The sequence below is a fragment of the Carassius gibelio genome, chromosome A1 (genome assembly GCF_023724105.1).
Source record: "Carassius gibelio isolate Cgi1373 ecotype wild population from Czech Republic chromosome A1, carGib1.2-hapl.c, whole genome shotgun sequence".
Taxonomy (NCBI): Eukaryota; Metazoa; Chordata; class Actinopteri; order Cypriniformes; family Cyprinidae; genus Carassius; species Carassius gibelio.
In genome coordinates this window covers 31,088,286-31,110,366 of record NC_068371.1, presented here as the reverse complement: position 1 = coordinate 31,110,366, position 22,081 = coordinate 31,088,286, and the positions used below count along the sequence as shown (strand labels likewise).

Below are 22,081 nucleotides of genomic sequence, written 5' to 3'. Positions count from 1 at the left end.
TGATATAGATATCGTACTTCAAAGTGATGATGTTACAGACCATTTCCTTGTATCGTGCATGCTGCATATCACTGATATTAAATATATGGCTCAGCGTTACCGTCTGGGCAGAACTATTGTCCTAGCCACCAAAGACAGATTCGCAAATAACCTGCCTGATTTATCTCAACTGCTTTGTGTACCCAAAAATAACCATGAACCAGACAAAATTACTGGCAACATGGGGACTATCTTCTCTAATACATTGGAAGCTGTTGACCCCATCAAAATTGATAAAGTTTAGAGAAAAACGTACTGTGCCATGGTATAACAGTAATAATCTCTCAAGAAAGAAACTCGTAGTCTTGGGTGCAAATGGAGAAAAACTAACTTGGAAGTTTTTAGAATTGCATGGAAAAACAGTATGTCCAGTAGGGCTGCACGATTAATCGCATGCAATTGTCATGCGTGTCTTGTCAGTAAAGCCAGTTCTGTGATTAGCAGTACATACCCATCACCTGGTTTCAAATGAAGCAGCACTTCCCAGCTAGAATTTTTTTGTTGTTGTTGTTCTAAAATGTTCTCAGAACACTCCCATGGATTGTTTTTACAGTAATGTTTTTAGCGGGTAGTTTTATTTTTGTTCCCAGAACGTTCTCTCAAAAGATAGGATAGGATTTTAATCTCTAAAAACATTTTAAAAATGTTTATTAATAACATTATTAGAACATTATCTCCTCACATTCTTATTTAGATTTAAGCAGATGTTTAGATGTTGATGTCTGTTTAAAAGTAATAGTTTTGTATAATGTCGCCATAATGGTGGTTAGTGTTGGTTTTAGTTGTGCAATTTGACACTTGACTTGTTGGTGTCATTCTTTAGCTGCTGTCATCTGTATTGTGGCCAAAATTGCAAGAGAACATGTGCAACATATCCCACTGTTTTCTTTTTTACTGTAACAAATATATTTTAAATATAATTTGACAGCAGCTAAATGAACAATAACACTGAAAGTACCGATCACCATAATGGTGACGTCAAACTAAACTATTATTTTCAATAAACCATCAACACCTCTGTTAATCTCAATAAGAACATTTTTTACATTTATGACAGAAATAAATCTTGTTTATAATAAGTGAAGTTAGTAATACTGTTTTTGATCTGACACTTGTTGCACTTGTTTTTCTATTTGATGGGGAAAACAGCTTCTAATGTATTAGAGAAAATAGTGCCCATGTTGCCAGTAATTTCGTCTAATTCATGTGCATTTTTGGGTACAAATAGCAGTTGAGATAGATCAGGCAGGTTATTTGTGAATCTTTCTTAGGTGGCTGGAACAATAGTTCTGCCCAGACGGTAAAGCTGAGACATATAGTTAATATCAGTGATATGTAGCATGCACGATACAAGGAAATGGTTTGTAACATCATCACTTTGACGTAAGATCTTATATCAGTAAGATCGATTCAATGCAATATAATTAAATCTAGTGTATGATTAAAATGATGAGTGGGCCTGGTGACATTTTGATTGACTCCAAAAGAGTTTATTAGGTCAGTAGACGCAAGTCCTAATGCATAATTTGAATTATTGAAGTGAATATTAAAATCTCCCATGATTAGCGTCTTATCGACTGTAACAAGAAGGTCTGAGAGGAAATCTGCAAATTCTTTTAAGAATTCTGTATATGGCCCTGGTGGTCTATACACAGTAGCCAGAGCAAGAGATACATTAGATTTATTTTGCATGTCTGACAGTGTAACATTTAGCAGAAGTATTTCAAAAGAGTTAAACCTGTATGCTGTTTTCTGGGTAACAATGAGAATATCACTGTATATTGTTGCAACACCCCCGCCATGACCAGTCTGACGGGGCTCATGCTTATAACAGTAGTTTGGTGGAGTAGACTCATTTAGACCAAAATAATCATTTGGTTTTAGCCAGGTTTCAGTCAAGCAGAGTACATCAAAACTATTATCTGTGATAATTTCATTTACAATAACTGCTTTGGGTGTGAGTGATCTAATATTTATGAGCCCAAACTTTTTTTTTTTTTTTTTTTGCTTAACATGTTTCTGGTTTAATCACTGTAAGGTTTTTTTCTATATACTACATCAAATTTATATTTTGACCTCACTGTTACAGCACAATTAATTTTATCATTTAAGCGGGTGGAACAAAAGTCATCATAATAGTTATAAGAGAATTTGCTTACTAGTCACATGGAGCGAAGTGTCCTGGAGATGTCGTCAGAGAGCAGCTCAGCTCGCCATCGGTGCGAAACAGCCTAGGATGCTCCCAGAAAAGATTACAATTACTAACAAATAGCAGTTTCTGTACTTTAAATCATGACAACAACCATTTGTTTAAAGCAACACTGACCACTATAATGGTGACACACAAATTGTGATTTTCTCAGTTGGTGATTCTGTTTGTTAACATCAGGTGTCTTCAATAATTGACAATCATAACTCAATTAACTTCTTAATTATCTCATTAACTTCAACTCTGCTTCAGTGTTACTTTTAACACTGCTTCAGTGTTTATATGTGTCCACACTCAGAGTGTTAAATTAACACTGAAGATTTTGCTGTGTGGAGGCCAGGTCATCTGGCGCAGCACCCCATCACTCTCCTTCTTGGTCAAATAGCCCTTGATGCCTTCAGTGTGACTCTACAATTTTCATAGTCATGAAAATAAAGAAAAATCTTTGAATGAGAAGGTTTGTCCAAACTTTTGGTCTGTACTGTATATATTTTGTACAACTAGACTAAAATGCTCAGACATTTAGTTGATTCAAATTTTAATAAACAAAAACAGGATGAGGTTCACTAAATATATTATTTAATATTATTTAATAAATATATTAACAACTAAAAAGTATATTTGACATGAGGCCTAAGACTAATTTAAAAGACTAAATCTAAGACTAAATTAAAATGGCTGACAAATTAAGACTAGGACTGATGTGGTTCCCTTGCAGTTTGTGAAACTATGAACAAGGAACTGAGAGCATCTGTGTCATACAGGATACAGCGTCTGTCAGTTCAGGGTTTGCATAAAGGTTTAATGCAGTTCACTGGCCTCTTATCATCACACCAAGAGGAAGAGAAATGTGGTGTACAAAAAGACTTTTATGATTTTAAAAACTCATAAATTCAATTTCAAGAAAAAAATAACAAGTTTACATATATATTTTCTTTTCTCCATCTGAAGTAATGGAGTATCTGTAGACAGTCATGTCTATAAAGAAATTAAAACACGACTGCATGTGAAAATCATAAGCATATTCTGGAGTCTTTTTGAAAATGTGAAATACTTTGCATGTTCTCAAATCTCTTTTTACTTCCTCTTTTTCTGTTTGAGTAATTCTCATGCACTGGCATATGCTGCTTCATTTGTCCTGTCCTTTTTATTATGTTCTTTATGAAAATGATTTGGAAGCAACAATTCAGGGTAAAATGCATTTGAAAAGAGTTCATCTTCAAGAGACTTCATCTTATGATTGTAATGTTCTGCATTGCTTCATCTCTGAAAAATGGTAAGGGATTTATGAATTTTATACATTTTAAAAGCATAAGACATGCCCTTGTCCTCTGTGTTCATGCTGCATGTTTAAAAGACACAAATGTTTAGTCATTCCATTGAAAAGAAAAAAAAAAGACTGGGATTTTTTAGGATTTAGGATTTTTTGTGGAATTAAAAAATAAATGTTTGTTCATTTTTGACATGTAAATAATTGGTGAATCTCACAAAAAAAATTGTTTCAACTGAGAATCATACGAAAATTTAATAGTATTTAATGAATGTGCATCAAATATAAGATAAATTTTTACTTATTTTACTGTAATGAAAATTATTGATAGATTTTGTGAGATTGACCTTCACAGAAGCCAAAAAAAAAAAAAAAAAGCACTGCACATTGATTCTGTTGTTGCTATGCTGATGTCAGGCGGATGGCTTCTCTTCTACTTTTGATCTTTCTGCTCATGATTCCGGGTAAGTCAGAGCTGATTCAGCTTTTCAACATCCTCCAGATCTATAGATCCAGGTAATTTGAATATGATAAATATATGTTTATATAATTTCAGATGTTTTTAGTGAAAAAGATTGGGGTGTGAGATACATTCCTTCACACATCTGTGCACTAAAGAACTCATCAGTGATAATGAACTGCACTTATACATACCCTACTGGATATAAGATTGATAAAGTGTTCTGGACCAAAACAACTGTTAGAAATGCTGATAATGAGTTTCCAGATCTGTCTGAGGATCCTGAATACAGTCAGAGGCTTCAGTATCTGGGAGACAAACAGCAGAACTGCACCATCAGACTGAGTCATGTGACACAGAAGGACCAACACATGTACTGGTTCAGATTCATCACTGTTCAACCTGATGGAAAATGGCTTGGTGAACCAGGAGTGACTCTTACTGTCACAGGTGACTTTCATGAGGCTGAGCTCTTCTTCTGTGCATTATGTTGAATAATAATCAGTGTATGACAGCAGCACTAGATATAATGTGTGTGTTGTGTTCAGATCTTCAGGTGGAGGCTCCTGAGAGAGTGACAGAGGGTCATAATGTCAGTCTGACATGTAAAAGCAGCTGCACTCTGACTGACAGAGCAACATTCATCTGGTACAGAAACTCACAGCCATTAACTGAGAGAAGAGACAGAAACAATCAACTCCTGCTGCAGTCAGTCAGAAGAGAGGATGCAGGCAGATACAGCTGTGCTCTACATGGACACACTTACATCTCTCCTGCTGCTCAGCTCAATGTTTCCTGTGAGTACAGATTCATTTGTTCTTTTTCAAAACCTGGAAATTGTGTTTGAACTGGATGATATAAGGATTTAATATGTATAATTTATAGATGCACCAAAGAGCGTCTCAGTGTCCATCAGTCCATCTGTAATAGTGGAGGGAGATTCAGTGACTCTGATCTGCAGCAGTGATTCAAACCCTCCTGCAGAAATCAGCTGGTTTAAAGTAGGAACGTTTGTAGGATCTGGAAGAATCTACAGCATCTCAAATATCAACTCTCATCACAGTGGAGAATACAAGTGTAGATCCATCAATAAACATGGAGAGAAATCCTCTGATGCTGTGACTTTAAACGTCATGTGTGAGTTTATTAGATTGCTTTTTTTTTGTTTTGTTTTTTTTTAATTTCTGCTCACATTAATACTTTTTTAAATGTATATGAGGTCTTTAATAATATGGTGATTGTTATTAGATCCTCCCAGGAATGTCTCAGTATCTATAAATGGATCTGGTGTAATATTGGAGGGAGATTCAGTGACTCTGACCTGCAGCAGTGATTCAAACCCTCCTGCTCTGAACTTCAGCTGGTTTAAGGAGAATCAAAGCTCAGCTGTTGGATCTGGACAGAGTTTCAGTGCACTACAGAGTGGACGCTTCTACTGTGAGGCTCACAATCAACATGGATCTCAGAGATCAGACGCTGTTACTGTCACTGTACATGGTGTGTATCAGTCTGAGTCATTATGTGATTAGTAGCATTTCTGATATTTTATTCTGTAGGCAAAATTAAAATGTGGTGGAAAAATCAATAATGATAAAATCAATAAAAAAATATAAAATTAGATTACTTTTATTTTATGACTGCACTTTTAAAATTCCCTAAAGTAAGTCATGGTTGGAATTTTAGGTCCAAAGTAATTTAATGTTTTCATTCAATTCTGTTCTTATTGGTTTAACACATCAACAATAATAATAATAATAAAAAAACTTAACTTGCAAAATATAATTTTATAGAAACGGTATTAAAAGGATAGTTCACCCAAAAAGGAAAAATCTGTCATTAATCACTCACCCTCATGTCGTTCCAAACCCTTAAGACCTCTGTTCATCTTTGGTGGTGCTGGCGCTGACCCCGATCCGGCGTGAGGATATTGAACCTCTGTGACATCTCAATGCCGGCACCACCATGCGTTTGTGTCATGATACTGCCATGAATGCACATCTACAAGTGATGCAGTAGAGATGAAAATTTGGTGTGAAGTTGTTATTTTGTTTTCTTTGCGCAAAAAAAAAAAGTATTCTCGTAAAGTCATAACATCACAGTTGATCCTCTGATATTCGGCACGTGTGTACCGAATGACCGAATGCAATATTTTGTGTGCGGAACATATACATTTTTGTGTTTCCAAATGAACATATTAAATGGCGTAAGTCTCCACGTTCAGCGCAAATCCCGCCCTGCAGCTGATTCTAAGGCCGTCGACACACTGGCTGCGTGGCGTGAGCGTGATGTTTCTTCTGCGTGTTAGTTGCGTGACGGCTGCTTCGTGTTTTCTGTGTCTTTACACACCAGAATCGTGTCTGACGCGGTGCTGGCGCACTGCTGCTGCTACTGTAGGTGACATAGAGGGAGACCGCTGACAGACCAGGATCTTGTCTTCAAGACAACAATATCTATACGTCATGTTGAGCATAAATATAAAGCCTACTGATAAAGGACACCGTCAACAGTATTGACGGCAAAATAGACTATCTTTGACAGGTGCAATATGCCAGTGTGTCACCGGCCTAAGGTTTTCAAAAGGCATCACACGAGTGTGAACATCACTACAACTAGGAAAAAAAGATTGTAATTCAAACGCAGCTCCGATCGGCATTTAAACAGACCTTTGCTCTTAATTCTGATCGGGCCAACGCAATAAAGAAATCTGAGCAGGTCTAAAAACTGAAACGGTTGATGCTGCACTTTACACTTTGGAAAAGTTATATATATTTTTTTTAAATATGAGCAGGCCTACAAGCTGGGATTGGTAATGCTGCACTGTAATCATCGTTATTTATTTATATTTTTCATTATATTTTATTATGATATTGGTTTGAGACAGAGTATTTTATTTAATGGAGAACTTTGCAGCAGCATTTTATTTCTTATTCTTTTTTTTTTTTTTTATATATATTTTATTAAAATTGTATTGTATTTAAAAAAGTGTGAACAAATTGTAAAAAAAAAGTTTATAGTAATAAGCAACCTGCAGTTTAATGTTTACATTTATTTCCCTACTGTACCAAAACTGAACCGAACCGTGACTTTAAAACCAAGGTACTTACCGAACCGTGATTTTTGCATACTGTTACACCCCTGTCTGATATCACATGGACTAGTTTGTCGTTCATCTTGGTACTTTTTTGTGTCTTGATCATGTAAGGACCCTTGTTATGTAAGGGCGGGTCTGAAAGCTCTCAGATTTAATCAAGAATATCATAAATTGTGTTCCAAAGATGAAAGAGGTCTTACGGTTTGAAACGACATGAAGGTGAGTAATTAGTGACATAATTTTCATTTTTTGGATGAACTGAGCCTTTAATGAAGTTAAAAACAGCATTCTCACTGATTATTTAATGTTTGTTAATTTTGATTTGAACATTATTGGATGAGGTGATTATAATTGGGTTTCTTTATAACAATTATGTCCATTTCCAGCACTAAGATGGATCAAAGAACCTTTCAAGAAAAGTTAGTTTACGTGGCGGTCATCTTTGCAACACCTCCGAGCAGCTGTTTTGCATATATCATCAGCCATTTTTCCAGTGTCGGGCCAGTGCGAGCCAGGATTTAAAAGGGGCCGGGTGGGGCTAATAGCTCGGGCCAGTAGCAGTGAGGACAAAATAGTGCAGGGTAGTGTTGGGAAGATGAAGCCTCATGAAGCTTTAAGCTTTTCAGCCAAGTGGTTCACAAAAGGGTTAATTTCTGGAAACTTAATTTGCTCACAATACCACCTAGTGGCCAACAAGTGTAAAACAAGCAGATATATTACAGACAGAGGTGTCAAGTCCAGGGGTCAGAAAGTAAAATTCCTGCCATATTTTTGTTCCACCCATGAACTCAGCAGCTGATTTCATTAGATGAGGAACCACGTCATTCCTTCCAAGTCACAAATTAGTCTCAAGTCAAATCCCAAGTCCTAAAAGAGTTAAAATTAGTGAGATAAGTAAGTGACTAATTAAATGATAATTGTGTAGTAGTGATGCTGTTAACACCTGCTGTTATTGAGAATTACAGAAGATCGGATGATTTATTGGTTAAAATGACGTAACCATCATGGAGATCAGTGTTTGCTTCAGTTGGCCTCTTGACCCTTTTTATAACATGAAGTAAATTGCTTTTATACACTTGCGGTTGTGTTACATAGTAAATGCTAACGCATTGTTGAATTAAAAGCTTGAAATATCAAATTATTACTTTTACTTTCTGACTCCTGGACTTTGGACTTCTGTCTGTAATATATCTGCTTGTTTTACACTCTTTGGCCACCCGGTGGTATTGTGAGCAAATTAAGTTTCCAGAAATTAACCCTTTCATGAACCACTAGGCTGAAAATCTTAATGCTTCATGAGGCTTCATCTTGCCATCACTAGTGCAGGGTTTCCACAGTCAAATCTGAAGTTCCGCTGTGCTTCACTAAAACACACCCTTTACATGCCTCTCAGGAACAACGTCACGCAACCCCATCATTTCACCAACACAGAGAAGTTATCAGAAAACTAAGAAATAAGTCACTGGAACATGTGTGATCACAAAGCAAACATGATAACAGCAGCCTTTTGTTTGCATGCTTTGTTAAATGTTTAAATGCAAAAGCATCTATATTTTATTATAAATGACACATTGAGCATAATTAATTAATTTATCAGGCTTGAAATTTATCACAGAAATAAATGTATCTCTGCTGAAACATTATGAAAATAGCCTGCTTATTCAGTCGAGACTGTTTTTGTTTATTTGTAGTCACATATGTCACATTTAGAATGAATTATCATTTTTCTGTTTTTATAAAAGCTCCTGAACAAAAACAATTATATTTTTATGACATAGGGTACGCGGAGGTAAACTCTTGAGATGAGACTTATGACAGATAAAATATGATACTACATGATCGAGATAGGGAATAAGAAGCTGACTTATGATTTGTTCAAGTAACGTTAATACCTAGCGTGCATAGTCTTTTGCCTAGCTTATAAATATTCTGCCTTGTATGCTGATCATAATCCACATCGGATCAAGTTATTTCAAACATTCGCTGCTGACAGAAAGTGAGTTTTGAGCTCAACTTATTTAAAAAAGTTTTTAATGCTGGTGCTATAGCAGTAAGCTTTCTATTATGATCCGTGGTGCTGACGCTCTCCAGACGCCTTTGTTCATAACCACTCCTCTAGCCCCAGCTGGCCCGCTTTGGCCCAAAGTTTTAGTTGGACCAAAAAACCCTGTCCGTTGGCCCCGAGGAAGCCCCAACGAGGCACGATCAAGCCCCGGAAGTGACAGTGGAAATACGACTGGTCCTGGCATGCAATAGGATGCACGTTTTTAGCCCGACAGTGGAAACATGGCTATTGGCTCTTTCATTTAGATGGCCAAACTTATTCGGACATATTTCACATTGCACTTTCTCCCATATTATGAGTGAACCATCAAGTCTTTGAACCAATTCAGTCTGATTGGTAACATGATATGCGGTTGTTATCGCAATGAATTAATACTCAGCAAATAATAGTTGGCAAGAGAACTCAATAGGTGGGCATTATTTTATTGACAGGGTAATGAGTCAATCAATGCACTGTTGAGGTTTTACTTTCTCTCACATGATCTCATGATTCACTTCACGTTTACCTCAATGAATGAACCTTCCATTGGTGTTGTTGTAGGCCAGTACACCTGGCTGCAGCCTGCAGATCGAGGCGGGTCTGGACCTACCTACTCTGATTGGTTTGATCGTGTTTCATAGACATAGCTACATGATAGGAAATGTGTGCATAGTTGGTGTAGGAGTATGTTGTTTAAAAAGCTAAAAACAGTGCAGTTTTACAAAGCCTTCAGTATAATGCTCAGCTGTTCATTGTTTACTTAAACAGCTGCTTTACCTAGTTTCACTACGTCTGATTTATTGAATCACGAGATGTTAGCTGCAGCAAGTTGAATCTTCTGGACCAATCAAATGGAAAAAAAGAAAAAAAAAATCATTGGGACATTCTAAAATGTTTAAGATGAAAGTGCGTGGCTCCATGCATTCAAATGGCATTTTAAAAAGACCAAACTAAGTAAACGAATTATTAATAAATCATTATATTCACAGACAAGCAGATATGAGCCCAGAATATGAATGCAACATGTTTTACTTTGCATTAAGCATTTTCCGTCCATAACCTGATTGTCTGTGAATAGAATGCTTTTTAAAAAATTATTTAGTTTTGTCTTTTTAAATGCATTACGCCATGTTAAGTCATTTTCTTGTAGGCCAGTGGTTTTCTATGGGAGGAAAGCTCTTATAACGTGGCTTATTCAAAGATGTGCATTCATTACATGGACTGAGTAGAACATAAAAAAGTGCCTAAAATGTGTTCGCATCACTGATCTCTAAATAGTTCCATTATGATGTTATAATATATTAAACTTTTTACTGAAATAACCACAATCTTAACAACTGCACTAAAATAAGAGCACGATGATCATGGAATTGTGTTCATCACTATAGCAATGGATTACAGGTATTGATGATTTCAGAATCATCACTGGCTGATAGAAATCAAAGTTTCTCGATTTCTTCACTTAAAAATAATGAGGAGCAGCATATTTTCCTGAAATAAAGAGGAGGGAAAAGTCTATACTTTGCAATGTATTAAAGAGAATTAAAGTTTCATAAAAATGTAAATGTCACACAGCAGACACATTAGTCTACTGCAGTGTCATTTATCAACTGCATGACAGATAATTATATGTACCAATAATTTACTTCTCATGCTATATAAATTAAAACAATACTGATACAGCTTTTCCATTTCCTTTATCATAATGATATGAAATTATGATATTTTCAAAAATTCTTAAATTCATAATTAATTATTCTATCTGAAGACTTGATCCTCCCACTGTGGATAATCAACCCAATTCATTTATTAAATGTAGTGGGTTGTTCGTCTGTTATACTAAAGATCAGGGGTAGGGAGGGTTACAGGATTATGATTTTCTTATTCTGTGCATTATAATGAAGGCTTTGTAAAACTACACAGCATTTTTAGCATGTTAAATAACATACTCCATCCTACACCAACTAAGCACACATTTCCTATCATGTATGTCTATGAAAGATGATAGAACCAATCAGAGTAGGTGTGGGGCGGGGCCACACGTGCAGCCCCTCCTCGATCTGCAGGCTGCAGCCGGGTGCTTCTCGTTGTAAAGATGCTACTCTACAGAATTTGATGCTATTTGATTTAGTAAGACCTGAAAAATCTTTGACTATGAAGGTAAACATTGTGTTGAAATGCAGGCATCCTCTAGCTATAAACTGTTTTGTTTTGTCATCGTGTATAATGATAAAAACATTGTCTTGTCACTCGTCTTGCTGTAGGAAGGAAGTTTCTGTATGCAGTTGTTGGAGTCACTGTTGGACTGGGAGGTTTCATTTTCATTTTCATCATTGTGTGGCTCATGTAAGTTCATCCTTTCTTTAAGAAAACACATACACCTAGTGGTGGAAAGAGTACTAAGAAATTGTACTTAAGTAAAAGTATTGCTACAGCTACGTAAGGGATAATGTACTTGAGTACAAGTAAAAGTACTGAAAAATAATATGACTCAAGTAAGTGTAAAAAACTAGTTTGCTGAAAAACTACTCAAATTACTGCATTACAAAGTACTTTATTTTTATTTTTCTATTTTTACCCAAAATGAGACAATGTGAGCATTATGAACCAGAGTTAACCCTAGTCATAACACCCATGTTATTTTTTTTTTTTTGTTTGTTTTTTTGTTTCTTTTTTTTTTTTTTTTTGGGGGGGGGGTGCTTGGACTAGTTACCCGAAGGTTAACTAGGTTCACTTCTCACTGCTGTGTGTGTGCACTTGGATGGGTTAAATGCAAAGCACCAATTCAGAGTGTGGTTTATACTTGGCAAATGTTATGAATTTCACTTAATGTCCGTTTCACAAGTTGAGACCCAGGAAATTCCTCATATGGACAGATACATCAGATATCACTACATTCATTCATTCATTCATTCATTTATTATACAGGAAAGGTTAAAAAGTAACATTGAGATACAGTTTAAACGGGCCTGACTCAGTTTAAAAACTGGTTTCCAGCAGGTTCCTGTTCTGCAGAACATAAAACATAAAACACAATTTACAACATAAAAAGAAAAGAAAAACAACAATTTTAAACATAAGCTAAACAAATACAGAGAACTAAAAACAACAATACAAACAAAACTAGGACAATATGAAAACAGTTAATGAACACAAGTGTAACTGTTCAGTAAAAACAGTTTGTATGCCTTTTTGAAACCTGTAACAGATGGTATTTTTCTTATGTGATGTGGAATATCATTCAAAATTTTTGTGTATGTATAAAAAAAGGATTTCTGACCATAGTTATTTTTTGTATGAAGGGACTGGTATGAGTGCCTGTGATACTGACCTAGTATGGCGTAGTGGCCTCCTATTGTCTGATTGATGAATTGCGTCAAATGTTGATGTAGTAGCATTTTGAATTTGAAAATAAAATTTAATAGCATGACTATTTATATAATGCTGAAAAGTCAGTGCATTTGAGCGTTTCAATGCAATGCAATGATGGGACCATTTTGGGAGATTACTGTGGATTTTAAAAGCATGATTGTATAATCGTGCTATTGGTTCAGTAATTTCTTTAGTGGTAAGAGACCAAATTGGAAGACAGTAAGACATTGTTGATAATACAATTGCATGTAAATAAGTTTCAGAAACAGAAGAGGAAAGATATGGTCTAATCTTGTTATACACAAAAAGTTTCTGGTTCAGTTTTTTTGTTAGAACAGAAATATGATCCCGATATGAAAGGTGTGTGTCAAGTAACACACCAAGATATTTATAAGTCTTTGTCGTGACAAGATCTATTACAGCCAAATAGCATGCAGATAGAGATGTTTTGACTGAGGAAACGTGGAAGACAATAAACAGACAACTCCAATAAAATGCTAATTGACATAGCTTGTATCACAGTATATAATTTTATAAGAAAATGAGATAAGAAGTAACATGGAACCAAAGAACTAACTGTTTATTTAGTGATTTTGGAGCAAAACAGACTAACCCTTCTTATAAATTTTCATGTCTGATGCTATGTTAAGCCAACATACTACCTATCCCTGTTGTCAGGAACAACTGTTTTATAACTAATTTTGAAAAGTACATTCATTTATAAGATGATATGGTTGTTTTTAAGATTGGCAAAAGCAATGAAGGATAAGTAAATGTTTAAAAGAAAAGAAAGGGTCTAAAACAATGTGAAGAGAAAGGTGGCAGTAAAAAAATTGTGTGGGGTATGGGTAAGCTTGGCCATTGTTTGAATTTTAATGATTCCAATTCTTGTCAATTCCTAATTTTTATTCCAATAAGATAAATAATAATACAAATAATAAATAACTAAATAAAAATAAAAAATCTTAGATATCATCTTAGAGCTAAATATTTCATAGTTAGCTGAATACTATGAATGAAAACTGACAGACTAAAGAACCTTTACACAAAGATGCATGTGTAACAGAGACAACCTCTTGACATGAATGGTTTAAAATCACATTGAAAGTGTAATTTGTAATAATAACAAAGTTGGACTCCAGGGACATTTTCGGTAGGACAAAAGAAATAGCATTTTATTTAACATGTTAACACATACCTAGGCTTGGGAATGCAAGATCTTTTCCAATTCTGGAATTCAGGAATAATCTTGTTGTTATAAAATAACATTTTTGATTCCTCTTATTGATTCCTGTGTGCGCATTCTAATATAACTTTAATTCAAGCACACGAAGACCTGTGCACTGTTTTCTCTGTACTGTACACATAGGGGCATAGCCAAACACATAAGGCAGAACAGTTTATATATTGTTATAAATGTTATTTCAATTATCACTGCATTATTCATGTGCTATATTTATTACCTGAAGATTAACTGAAATTACATTCTTTTTTTAGCTAAAATGCCTGATGCCTTAGGGATTTCCTGCACGTCATAAGTTATTGTATTACTTCTACTGGGCCGTTTTGGACTTTCGGCACAAGAGTGCACTCCGCAGTGTTGCCAAGTCTGCAGCTCTCCCGTACTTTATCATTGTTGCCTTGGGTTAAAGAAACACTGATAATGTGATATTTAGCCCCTGGAGTTTGAATTTTACCTGGGGAACCCAGCCAAAATCATTTATTTCACCTTCTCCGGAATGCAATTTTTAATAGGGACCATACATAAATTTAATCTGGTCATACATAGACTAGTCTCACATAGTCAGACCTTCAGGCTGATGGCAGGAGGTCTGGAATTAATGGCAGCTTTCTTTGGCCAAGGCCCATCCATGTGGCCGTTTGACCAAAATGTCAAACAACCAATCACAGTTTGTTTTGTTCTGTGCCATGTTTTGGGGCGTGGAAATGCAGCCACAACAACAGCTTTTGAAATATCCCACCTAGAAATGTTTAATGTTCTAGGAATGTTTTCAGCGGCTAATTTTATTTTAGTGAATTAGTGTAAGAATTAGTGTAAGAATTAGTGTATGTATCTCAACAATGGTGACATGCTTCATGCCGCAATGCATTCTGGGTGCCATGGATGAGTTTTGTGTGATGTACCCAGAATACATTGCAGCATGAAGCATGTCACCATTGTTGAGATTCATACACATAATCTTGATGTTTGTGTGACAAAGAAAGTTTTTTTTTTTTTGAGTCTCAGATAGTTGAGCCATTAAGTTGCTTTAATATGTAACTAACACCATACATTAGATTGGGTGAAAACAGTGAAGTGTTAATCATCAGCAAGCAACCAGTGTCGTCTAACCACATGTTCTCTTGTTGTTTGCCATAATAAAGATTACAGCAGTTAAAGAACAACACTGACAAGTCAAGTGTCAAATTGAACAACTAAAGCCAACACTTATCACCATTATGGTGACATCAGACCAAACTATTACTTTTAAATAGACATCTCCTTAAATCTTATTTAGAATGTTAGGGGATAATGTTCTAATAACGTTATTAATAAACATATTTAGAATGTTTTTAGATAATGTTATCCTATCTTTTGAGAGAACGTTCTGGGAACAAAAATAAAACTACCCGCTGAAAACATTGTTAGAACAATCCATGGGAATGTTCTTAGAACATTTTTAGAACAAAATAATTCTAGCTGGGATTCTATGCTGTGAACTTTAAATATTTCACACACTTTTGAAACTACAAGATGATACTGATAAACACTCGTGTCACAGTTATAAACACTATGGCTTTCTTCTTTGGTGAGGGGGTTTGGCATCACAGTATCTTTGTTTCTGGACAGAACGTTTAAGAACCCATCACACACTTCTCCCAGAAATCCTGTATAATGCAACCAATCGATGACGACTTCAACACTCCTAAAGTGTTTCAACTGTTGTGTCCCGTATGCAGCAGATGTTAAACCGTTAAGCCATCAGACGTAATGGTCCATGGGTGTGATGTCTGAGGCTGAGACGACTTTGACAGAATAATCATGGTTGATATATCAGCCAGATGCACATGAAAATGCATGCACTCTTATTTCAGTGTTGTTATGTTGAGGTTATTTTAGTTTTGTACATTGAGTTTAACTGCCCTGTTTAAGAGGGTGACTTTTACCATTCATCCGAACTGTGTGCATGTATTTTAGACACTTACATTGTTCTTGCTTCAACAATGCAATAACTGCGTCCTTCTATCAACTAGTGTAATATTGACAGTATGACCTATTTCAGGAGCTGACAAAATTACAATTTAAAATCAGAGCATAGCTCACATTCACTAAAATACTGAAACTCTTATGATGCTGATTCAAAACAACAACTCAGGTGATTGACAGTCAAAGCATAACTTGGTTTGAACGGCCCGCCCCCGCAGCTGAGCTGGAAATTTTTATTGGTTTTGCACAGTCAGACCTGTGTGTTTTGGGCTAAAGTGCAGGGCTCCACTTCAGCAGTTTGGGTTCCAGTCAAACTCTGGCTCGCTCTTTTTCTCAATCTGCGCTTCTTTTTTTTTTTCTTTTTGCACGTTGTACTTTTGGTGAAATATAAATGTAGTGACGCTGAATTCTTTAGTTTCATTTTACTCAAGTAAAAGTGATACAAATTTAATTAAAAAAAGTAGAAAACATACTCAAGTACTGTAACGTGTAAGTGTTTGTATTTAGTTACTTTCCATCTTTAAGTATATCAAACTTATTTTTATTTCCTAACTACATTTATTTTTTTTATTTTTTTTCTTGCAGGCAGAAAAAACACAGACCTGATCACATCACACAAAAGCAGGTAAATCAAATGAGCATTAAGCTAATGCAAACACCGATTGTTTGACTCAATTTATTTATTCATTGTTCTTTTTGCCACAAATAAAATGTAACAGTAATTTTCTCATTTTAGGATGATCTTTATGTCAACATATCAGCTCATGATGGACCTCTGTCTGAATCTGATCCTGCGAATCAAAACGATGTCCTCTATTCTTTAATTACTCTCAACAATATCAGCAGAGATCAAACTGAAGAAAAAGTGTCTGATTCCGAAGATACAGAAGAAATCCAGTATGTAACCGTCCTGTACCATAGAAACAAAGGGATGAACCAACTGGAAGAGAATGAAAGCCAGTATGACAACATTAGAAAATACCAGTCTAATGCTGCCATGAGGTGAGAAACTCAATCATTACATGTTGATAATATATTTAGATTTAATCATAGCACTTCTGAGGACACTTGAGTGGTTTTGATTTAGCACTTTCATTGGTTGAGGTTGAGTTTGCATGCAGGTAGTACTGATCTGTAAAGGTCACTGATGCTATGATGTCTCTAAATATATTAATTTCACAGATCTGGTCAGAAGGTGGAGGATCAGTCTGTGATTTACAGCACAGTCAAATGATCAACAGATCAGTTTGGCGAAATTTTTGTTCCTGGAAAAACTGATTTCCATGTTGACATCGCCCTCATATGTAGTGGGACTGTGGTACTGCTATTCTGATGCTGAAATTGAATTTCCTCTTTTTGGCTTTGCTTAAGAGCTGGATTATGGCATGTTGTTGAAAAGAGCATTTTCTCTCACTAGTCGTTTGATCCAAATGTTACTGAAATCCTAAATTCTTCATCCAGTTTGTATGAAATTTAGAGATCCTTCTGATAAAAAGTTGGTAAATGCAGATTAAATTTTGGCAATATAATGACTGAATATGCTATTTTAAGCTGCGGTAGGGAACTTTTGACGCTCTAGCGGTTAATAAACAGAACTGCTGGCGTCTTGTGGAAGAACATCGCAGCCGGAACTACTTCTCTCTGTTTATGTATATGAAGAATCACAAAGGTACTGGGTTACTCCGCCGTGGTACCCCGAAGCAATCTAAAATAGTCTGAATATAAACACTTATTATAGGTGCACCCTAGTGATTCAGGACAAGCCAAAAACACAGTTTGGAAAATGGATTCATGGTGTACTCGCTTATTATATACATTTTTCTACATTTTGAACACAAACAAAGTTACGGACCACAGCTCTGATTGGTTATTTTTTACCGAGAGCGATGGAGTTTCTGAAAATGGCAATAGGAGCACTGGGAGGAGCCAGAGGAGCTTGATTTTTTTTCACAGATTATCTGTCTCATATTCTACTGTCAGGACATAATGGCAGGTTTAATAAATATGTAAAAAATATTTTTTTTTTTTTACAAAAGTTCCCTACAGCACCTTTTACCCTATTAGGTCTTGGGTGTCCATTTTCCACCAATTTGAAACTTCAGGAAATCCTTTAAAGGGGTCACATGATGTTGCTAAAAGAACATTATTTTATGCATTTGGTGTAATGAAATGTGTCTTTGTGGTTTAACCCCTTAAGTGTCACCCCCCTTTTGGGGGGTAGAGCTGAAAAGGGGATGTCCATATTCAAATTAATGTAATTCTGGAATGGTTTGGAATATGAACCTAATTTTGGGCTCGTTTTTAAAAACACACTTGGAAGTTTCTTGTACACGTGAAAGAATTTGAATAAAATGTAAAACAAAAAAGTTATAGGTGTTTAAGTTTGTGGTAATAAAAAAAAAAACAATTTAAGGTAAAAACAAAACAAAAAAAAACATTAATTTCCACATACTGTACATTATTGTTTCTCCTCTATGCCCCACCTTTCTGAAATGCATTGTTTTTTTACAAAACACATCGTTCTGAAAAGCTATGTGTGCTCTGATTGGCCAGCTATCCAGTGTGTCGGGATTGGCCGAATGCCTCAAGTGTTTGATGGAAATGTCACGCCCCTTAACATACTTTGATGCGTGTCCCTGCTCCACCAGACAAAACCAATGAAAACCATTACAAATGAGGCATTTGTTGCATCCAGTGGGGACATAATTACTGATTATAATGACTTACAGGTGCTGGTCATATAATTAGAATATCATCAAAAAGTTGATTTATTTCACTAATTTAATTTAAAAGTTAAACTTGCATATTATATTTATTCATTACACAAAGACTGATATATTTAAAATGTTTATTTCTTTTCATTTTGATGTTTATAACTCACAACCAAGGAAAATACCAAATTCAGTATATCTGAAAATTAGAATATTGTGAAAACGTTCAGTATTGAAGACACCTGGTGCCACACACTAATCAGCTAATTAACTCAAAACACCTGCAGAGGCCTTTAATTGGTCTCTCAGTCTAGTTCTGTAGGATACACAATCATGGGGTAGACTGCTGACTTGACTGTTGTCCAAAATACGGCAATTGACACATTTTACAAGGAGGGCAAGACACAAAAGGTCATTGCAAAAGAGGCTGGCTGTTCACAGAGAAGACCACTACACACAGACGTATGCAAGACATGGGCTTCAGCTGTCGCATTCCTTGTGTCAAGCCACTCTTGAACAATAGACAGCGTCAGAAGCGTCTCGCTTCAAAAAGAATTGGGCTGGAGCTGAGTGGTCCAAAGTTATGTGCTCTGATGAAAGTCAATTTAGCATTTCCTTTGGATATCAGGGTCCCAGAGTCTGGAGGAAGAGAGGAGAGGCACACAATCCACGTTGCGTGAGGTCCAGTGTAAAGTTTCCACAGTCACTGATGGTTTGGGATGCCATGTCATCTGCTGGTGTTGGTCCACTGTGTTTTCTGAGGTCAAAGGTCATCGCAGCCGTATACCAGGAAGTTTTAGAGCACTTCATGCTTCCTGCTGTTGACCAACTTTATGGAGATGCAGATTTAATTTTCCAACAGGACTTGGCACCTGCACACGGTGCCAAAGCTACCAGTAGCTGGTAGAAAATCTATGGGGTATTGTGAAGAGGAAGATGCAAAATGCCAGACCCAACAATGCAGACGAGCTGAAGTCCACTATCAGATCAACCTGGGCTCTCATAACACCTGAGCAGTGCCACAGACTGATCGACTCCATGCCACGCCGCATTGCTGCAGTAATTCAGGCAAAAGGAGCACCAACTAAGTATTGAGTGCTATACATGCTCATACGTTTCATTTTCATACTATTATTTTGGCCAAGATTTTAAAAAATCATTAATCAAGTTATATTACAATTTTTGGAGACACTGAATTTGGGATTTTCCTTAGTTGTCAGTTATAATCATCAAAATTAAAAGAAATAAGCATCTGAAATATATCAGTCTGTGTGTAATGAATGCAATATAGCCTACTCTCCCAGGAAACAGTCATTGTCCTGCACACATATGAATATTTGGGCTGGACTGTTCTAGAACAGTGCTGAAATACAACTTAACCACTGATTTCTATGTGTGTCCTGTTTTGGAAGTCCAAAAAAAATAGTTTCACTTTCACAACGAACATTCACATCTCCACGACATTGCACCGGTGGCAAAAGAGAGAAAAAAATTACACCTTATTTCTTTTTGTGATCATTTGAGCTGTGTTATAAAAAAATCTTCTGAAACAGTGACGTAGACATGTGGGGGCATGTTAGAACGAGACATTTTCAGAGGGCGTAAAATAATGTCTCTTTGGATATGAGACTTTAATCTCTGCAATTTTTAAGAACTTATTTATGCACCAAGAGGTTGTAAAACTCTAAAGAGAAAGAAAAATGTTCAATTATATCATATGACCCCTTAAAAAAAAGAATAAAAAAAAAATATATATATATATATATATATATATGAAATTTGGCATGTTTCGTCAAGAGAGACTCCTGACAAAAACTTATTAAGATAAATTATTTGTCAAAAACAAAAAGGAGAAATTATAAAATTTTCAACCAAAGCCTGAAGTGACCTGCATTTTGAGCACAATATCCAAATTTATCTTGGGATACATGTTGCATGCAATATATTTTTCTAATTTACCTGATAGAGTGAATAAGGATGTGTTTCATATCACACAGATCCTTGTATTAGTATTTTTGTTTAAAACACCACATTATAGTGGCTGTCCAACTCATGATCTAACACCCAAATCTCTTTTAGCTTCTATTCGAAAGTGTAGAAATGCCTCATTTACCGAGAACAATGCAGATGACTTGAAGTTTTCTTCAAACTCTTAAAGTCCATTTCCGTCATTCAGATAAATAAATAAGACTGGTGTTTGTTTGTTACTTTACCTTTAGTGTGAGTGACTACAAGCCTAACTATAGCTTCTGCTGGTTACGTCGATGTTTAATGTTGCAACATCTCAATTGATTTTAATTAAATCAGAAATGTTATTTCTGATCTAAATAAGGTTACACCAACAAAAACAAATTTAAGGGTAACATCCACATGATAAAGGGTTAGTTCACCCAAAAAGGAAAATTATGTCATTAATAACTCACGCTCATGTCATTCCAAACCTGTAAGACCTGTTTATCTTCAGAACACAGTTTAAGATATTTTAGATTTAGTCCGAGAGCTCTCAGTCCCTCCATTGAAGCTGTGTGTACGGTCTACTGTCCATGTCCAGAAAGGTAAGAAAAACATCATCAAAGTAGTCCATGTGACATCAGAGGGTCAGTTAGAATTGTTTGAAGTATCAAAAATAATTTTGGTCCAAAAATAGCAAAATCTACGACTTTATTCAGTAATGTCTACACTTCCGTGTTTGTTGTGAGAGAGTTCACTGCAGTGTAGTGATATCCGATTCGAGAACGAATCACTCGATGTAACCGGATCTTCTTGAACCAGTTCACAAAATCAAACTGTTTGAAGCGTTTCACGTCTCCAATACTCATGAATCAACAAATGACTTAAGCTGTTAACTTTTTTAATGTGGCTGACACTCACTCTGAGTTCAAACAAACCAATATCCCGGAGTAATTCATTTACTCAAACAGTACACTGACTGAACTGCTGTGAAGAGAGAACTGAAGATGAACACCGAGCCGAGCCAGATAACGAACGAAACACTGACCCATTCTCGAGTCAAGAACTGGTTATATTGATTTTCGGATCACCAGTAGTGATGGGAAGTTTGGTTCTTTTCCGCGAACTGGTTCTTTCAGACAGTTTGATTCAATAAACCGGTTGAAATTATTTTTTTTATCACTGGTTCTTTTGCGCTTTTGCACTGGACATAATGATGTCATAGGCGAAGATAGCCCTTTATTCAAGCCTTCGGTTTACCTGGGCTCATAACATTAGCACAGAAACAGTTCAGAATCAATCACCAAAAGAATCAGTTCGGTTCAGATGCGCTGTGTTTCCTTCAGCTTCACACTGAATCACACATGTGCAGTATCGTCAGCTCCTCGGTTTTCGAATCGAACGCGCTGTGTCTGGTGTGAACGACAACATATGTTAACATGGTTGCCGAAAGGAAGCGGCCTCCGTTCCATGCCGCTTCCACGTCACTTCGGCGTCCGGTGTGAACCAGGCCTACCAGTTAACATCTACACAGTCGCTGTCATGTTTTGCCTATTAATAGATTGACACAAAATATAATAACAAATATGAAGAAGTGGTAATTTGGTGACTATTTTAAGCAGTATGCTGTGAGCTAAGATCTCCTCCACCCCTCACTGGTTTAGAAAACACCCAAAGAGGACTTCCAGCCCTGCTGAAAAAAAAAAAAAACAATTACAAACTGAGCT

The 22,081-nt window shown here is 36.0% G+C and overlaps 1 protein-coding gene across 2 annotated transcripts; it reads left to right on the top strand.

The window, feature by feature from the left end:
• The first annotated feature begins 3,256 nt into the window (after positions 1 to 3,256).
• LOC128026278 (B-cell receptor CD22-like) lies at positions 3,257 to 19,842 on the top strand. Of its 2 annotated transcripts, XM_052613280.1 has the most exons (10): positions 3,266 to 3,524; positions 3,936 to 3,982; positions 4,075 to 4,428; positions 4,527 to 4,775; positions 4,864 to 5,115; positions 5,227 to 5,475; positions 11,378 to 11,459; positions 16,279 to 16,318; positions 16,430 to 16,695; positions 16,876 to 19,842. In XM_052613280.1, exons 1-10 carry the CDS (start codon positions 3,358 to 3,360, stop codon positions 16,925 to 16,927), a joined length of 1,758 nt encoding a protein of 585 aa, XP_052469240.1. In that variant the 5' UTR covers positions 3,266 to 3,357; the 3' UTR covers positions 16,928 to 19,842. The 2 variants fall into 2 exon arrangements, with proteins under 2 accessions (XP_052469330.1, XP_052469240.1); XM_052613370.1 differs by lacking the exons at positions 11,378 to 11,459; positions 16,876 to 19,842 and having other exon boundaries at positions 3,257 to 3,524; positions 16,430 to 16,663.
• Positions 19,843 to 22,081: the final 2,239 nt, after the last annotated feature.